Source organism: Cimex lectularius, unplaced genomic scaffold, assembly GCF_000648675.2.
Source record: "Cimex lectularius strain Harlan isolate CLEC.00 unplaced genomic scaffold, Clec_2.1 scaffold244, whole genome shotgun sequence".
NCBI lineage: Eukaryota > Metazoa > Arthropoda > Insecta > Hemiptera > Cimicidae > Cimex > Cimex lectularius.
Genome location: NW_019393120.1, coordinates 562,526 through 567,979, shown reverse-complemented (window position 1 = coordinate 567,979; position 5,454 = coordinate 562,526). Strand labels below are relative to the sequence as shown.

At 38.2% G+C, this 5,454-nt stretch overlaps 1 protein-coding gene across 1 annotated transcript; it reads right to left on the bottom strand.

Moving 5' to 3' along the window:
• Positions 1–3,164: 3,164 nt before the first annotated feature.
• Positions 3,165–4,686, bottom strand: LOC106666825 (translation initiation factor IF-2-like). Its single transcript, XM_014394303.1, has one exon. The coding sequence runs from the start codon at positions 4,666–4,668 to the stop codon at positions 3,235–3,237; it is 1,434 nt and encodes a 477-aa protein (XP_014249789.1). The 5' UTR covers positions 4,669–4,686; the 3' UTR covers positions 3,165–3,234.
• Between the last annotated feature and the right edge of the window lie 768 nt (positions 4,687–5,454).

The following is a 5,454-nucleotide window of genomic DNA, read 5'->3' as shown; positions in this document are numbered from 1 at the left end:
TTTTTGCCATCTACTGTTTTAATTCTAATTTGTTGAACAGATTTGCTAGTCTGTACGCTTTTTGGTGTGTGTGTTTTGAATCTAATGTCATTGATTGTTACAAACATCCAACTATTTTTCTTTTAACAAGAAGAGTTTGGGGGTGGCCGCAAAGTTTTAGGCGTTGACATGCCGCCTGGGTGTATGGGTCCCGACAAACTTACAATTGGACTTTTTTAAAAAAAAACCGGCACCCCGAGGGCTGATATGAACTCTACTGTTGTGAACGTTCGTTAGAAAAAAATAGTAGAAAAGTGTAAATTAATTAATTTTAACTCATTTGCTCTATTATTTAACAGTAAGTTGGATATGTTTGCAAATGTTCAAGAGAAGAAAATGGATGGATAAACATAGATGTATTGGGTGGGAGTGAGACAAATATATCTATAACGTTTTTCAATTAATTAAACTTTATATAAGGCATTGGTTGAGATAAAAAGACAGTGTCACTAGCGGGATTCGAACTCACGACCCTCGGCTCAATACGCCGCTGCGAAGGTAGGTGGTACCGGTTGAAGTGGTAGAGCAGAGGCCTATTTAGCCGACGGTCGTGGGTTCGAATCCCGCCCGTGACACTGACTTTTTTATCTCAACCAATACCTTATATAAAGATTAGTTAATTGAAAAACGTTATTCGGTCAATCGGACCACGAACTCTAATATTTTATATCTCTAACATTTAAACAAAAGAACCATCAGTCTCTCATAATGAGAATTTTCTGACCGAACCACGTATATTTCAAGGTTTTTTCTTTCTCTGTTTTCTTCTTTTTACGAGATCGTTATAAAAGTTATTGAGCATCAAAACTGATTTGAAAAATTAATATAAAATTGAGTTTCATTTGTTATTTGTAGCCGTTTTTGACGAGAATTTTAATTAGTCACTGCCAGTATTTTCTGGTTTCATGCACTTCTCGTCCTTCCCATATTGCAATTTCTCATCCTTCACTTCTTTCAAGGTGTCATGTTCCGATGACCGGAATTTTCCGGTCATGACGTCAAGGATGTAAGCAGGTAGTGGTTTAAGCTGATTCATTCATCTGTGCTGATTTTGGCCAGGTAAAAAAAAATCGTATTATGAGTTATGAGCGAAAGTGTTATCATGCCAGGCGAAAGTTTCCTTATTTCTCCATAATTTTCAAACATTTATTTAAAAAACAAAATAAAAACAAATGCTTTATTTACAAGAAAATACAATTTTCGTAATGTCTGGGTCATAGGTAGACAAGGTATTGATTGATACGGTTTTAAGTATTTTAGAACATACTTGTGTTAGCGTAGTTGATGGGTGGTTCGCAAAGCATCGCCTTTTTTAAAATCGATCTTTGTCTGGTAGAGCCCATTCTTATATTTACTTTGTACAACTTAATAATTTTTCTCTTAAATTAATCATTTTTTGAAGTAACTTTTTACTTATCACGACACGCTGTTTGAGGTGAACTTATGATAGACCATGACTTGATTTTGGCCGGATTATCCGGACTACAAGTTTTCTAAGATAACAAGTCTTAAGTGCTAATAAGGATGACAGGCTTAAACTGGGATTTGAAACCCAAATTGGCAAGCTGGGTCATAGAAATTCTGTGTTATACATGCTCGAATAATCAACCAAATTGATATTTCTTCCATATTTTCCAAATCTGCCTCATCCGATCGCAAATCTTGCTTTTTGATTGTTTTAGAAAATCTCGTTGCCATTTCTCATATAAAATAATATACAAACATAATTGGATTCATTTGGAAAAAATAGATTAGTTAATTACTACATTTTTCTATCTAAAAACTGTATTCCACACAGGATGTTTCAAAAATATTGCGACACCCACTTCTCCCTAAAACAAAAAGCCACGGAAAAATAAGTTTAAATAATGAACTTCATAATTTTTTCAAGAATCGTAAAATTTCGAAATGGCAAGCAGTAATATAAGAAGCTTTATGCACTCGTATAAATGACTAGATAAAATTTTCAATTTTTGCCGATACTGCCTCAAAAGACCGAGGCTCTCGTTTTTTCTTGAGTTTTCTTAATTTTCTTCCTGAATTTCGTTGGGAGTTTTAATATAAAATAAAATTTAAATATACATGAGTACTTTAAGGGTCTTAAATTGAGTGCTGCTTAAATATTGAAATTTTTTCTACAGCCATTTGTTTTAGAGTTAAGTGGGTGTGGCAATATGTCAGAAAAACCCTGTATTATGGGTACATTGTCAAAAAGTATACCTGAAATTTAAATGATGTTTACATGTTTTTTGTTAAAATATTTGTAAAAATAATTATTTTGGCAGTTGATAATTGATGAATTGGACCAGATGGAAACTTCTTTGGATGAATGATGAATCCATCTGACGGAAACAGTTTACAGAAAACAATTCCCGTTCAATCTCACTATAGGATTATCTTTGGATGAAACCCCCTCCCTACAAGTGGTTAATTGAGGTTTATTTTGCCCTCCACGTGATCTTAGCTCAACTGTATTGTTATATAGAATCGACCTTTCAACACAAGTCTCTATCTCTCAAGAAACAAAATGGATTATTTTCGTTTAAACCAGGTCCTAGGGCGTTATCACTTTCATTGTTTAAAACGTCTAATTAAAATCTCTCTGGTGTATAAAATGTATGAGGTAATAGTTGGACTAAGTCTTTAGAATTAAGCTATAAAAAAACTCCCGTTCTCACATTTTATAATCTCCTGACAGGGCGTTTCATTTTCTACTTTCAGTTTCCGTGTAAACTGTCCATTTATTACGTAAATAGTTAAGTAACCTTGACGTCTTCACAGTAGTTGAGGGATGTCATAGGAAAATTACAAAATGAGAAATGGAAAGCATATGTAGCAGGAAGAGTTAACGAGAAATCAAGATCCCCGGCAAGAAGAAAGTGGATTCAACTTCCGTTTCCTCCAGTTCAACTAAAATACGTGCGGTTGTTAAGTGTAATGTATTTCCTTTATTTTGGAAAGTTAGTTCGCTCTGGTATATTTTATATAAATTGTTCTTCTCAAGAATATTTACTTTTTGTCTTTTTACATTTATTCAGTTTTTCTTACGTTAAAAAATGCTCAGATGCTCAATAAGTACAAAATATAAGTTAAAAAAATATATTTATAAAAAAATAGTATAAAAATATAAAACATACAACATTTTAAAGCTGACCAGAATTTATACAAATATGAAGATCATTGGAGGGATTTGAGTCAACCGTGATTGACGACGCTTGAGTATCCTGAGGCATGGCCGTGTTCGCCGTAGGTTTTCGACTCGACATGGCTGGATCCAGAACCATGGTGGGAAGAACCGCCTCCAGAGACACCTTCCGAGTGGCCATTACTTTGGTAACCGTGCCCTCCTTCGAAAACCAAAGAGCCACCATCGAGTCCGCTGTGGTAGCTTCCTAGTCCTTCGGAACTAGCTGAATTGTAGGAATGCAGTTCGCCACCTCCGTAACCGCCTTCATGTCCATCTCCGTAGCCGCCACCGTATCCAAAGCTATATCCTCCACCGTTGCCACCTCCATAGCTGCCTCCGTGTCCGCCTCCATAGCCGCCTCCGTGTCCGCCTCCATAGCCACCTCCATAGCTGCCTCCGTGACCGCCTTCATAGCCACCTCCGTTGCCACTGCCGTAACCGCCTCCATAGCCACCTCCGTTGCCACTGCCGTAACCGCCTCCGTAGCCACCTCCGTTGCCACTGCCATAACCGCCTCCATAGCCACCTCCATAGCCGCCGCCTTCACCTCCAGATCCTCCTTCGTATCCACCGACGTGATGGTATACAGGCACGTAGACTGGTACGGCTTTTTTAACTTCAACTGGGTAAGGAACTTCGACAGGCACCTTGACCGGTACTTTGACCGGGTAGTGGACAACTTTTTCAACGGGATAAGGCACTGGCTTTTCGACAGGTACAGGCACAGGTTTTTCTACTGGTACAGGTACGGGCTTGTCAACAGGTACTTTTACGGGATAAGGCACCGGCTTTTCAACGGGGTAAGGAACGGGCTTTTCAACTGGCACGTGAACAGGATAGGGACGGTCTACTGGCACTTTAACCGGGTAATGGACTGTTTTTTCTACAGGGTATGGGACTTTTTTCTCTACGTACACAGGGTATGGTTTGACTACTGGGACGGGGTAGGGTTTGTCAACTGGGACTTTCACTGGGTAAGGTATTTTTTTCTCCACGGTGTAAGGTTGTGGGACTGGGACTTTGACTTCGTACGGAACCTTTTTTTCTACGTAAACGGGATAAGGCTTAGGCACATATACTGGGTAAGGCTTGTCGACTGGCACTTCGACTTTGACGGGATATTTCTTTTCAACGGTGACGGGGTAAGGAACGGGTACCTTTTTAGTTATCGTGACCGCTTTGACGTGGTGATGCTCTTCGTGACTGCCGCCTCCGTGTAGAACGAGGGGTGTAAATCCTCCTTCCAGTTGGACGTGGCCGAAGTTACCTCCTCCGTAACCCCCGTAACCCCCGTATCCTCCATGTCCTCCTTCTAATCCTCCAAAAGAACCGCCAAAATGGTAAAGGCCTCTCTTCTCATTTTTCTTTTCTTCTTGCTTCTCGTTTTCCTTGGCCGAAACCAAGACCAGAGCACAGAACACCACCAGGCACAAGGGCTTCATCTCAACTCTGCCCCTTGCCCCGCTCACTTTCCCTTTTTATACAGGATGTCCCCACTTTCCTTACACACTCGTTCCTACCTCGGCTTGCATAACAGCCAGTATATTGTTCTCAGGACTTCAAAATTCCCCTAATTAAAGTTATAGAAAGCTCATTATTGAAAATCTTATCAACAGACGCTTCCCCGCCAAACAATGCCTCATTGCACTACCAGCTGACTTACAAATTTTGCGAACCTAATCTAGACAATGTACCTCAAAAAAGTGAATTATTCATTAATCGCTGAACCATTCCAAGCAAAACCCATTGAAAAAATCACTCATGAATAAATATAAGCTCGTCGTGTTTACATTGTAAACAGAAAAAAATAGTATTCGATCTTAAACAGTTGGTAAACAAACTATGAGAAAACGTTTGATTTTCTCTAAGAGATGTAAAATAATAACAAAACCTTTAATAACAAAACAAATTTTAAATACGGTGTTTATTAGATGAATATAATATTATGTTACAGTTTAGTCAAGTTATTCAATTGCAAATTGAGTATCAAATAATTACTAGTAAGATAAACTTGGCATAGTTTGTGATGAATACACCCTGTATAAAATTTATATTTTTTCGACAGGCAAACTTGATGGTACAAAACGACATATCAACATAGAGGGTCAATCTTTCACCATGACAACGGCTAAATCCATGTTTCCCAATTAACTGTAAAAATGATTTTTGTTCTTATATTTCGATTAATTTTTGTCCACTTTTCCATACAAATAAGAATTATTTTACAA

Excerpts from the sequence above, each read along its gene's own strand:
- LOC106666825 (XM_014394303.1), bottom strand. The coding sequence starts at position 4,668 with ATGAAGCCCTTGTGCCTGGTGGTGTTCTGTGCTCTGGTCTTGGTTTCG.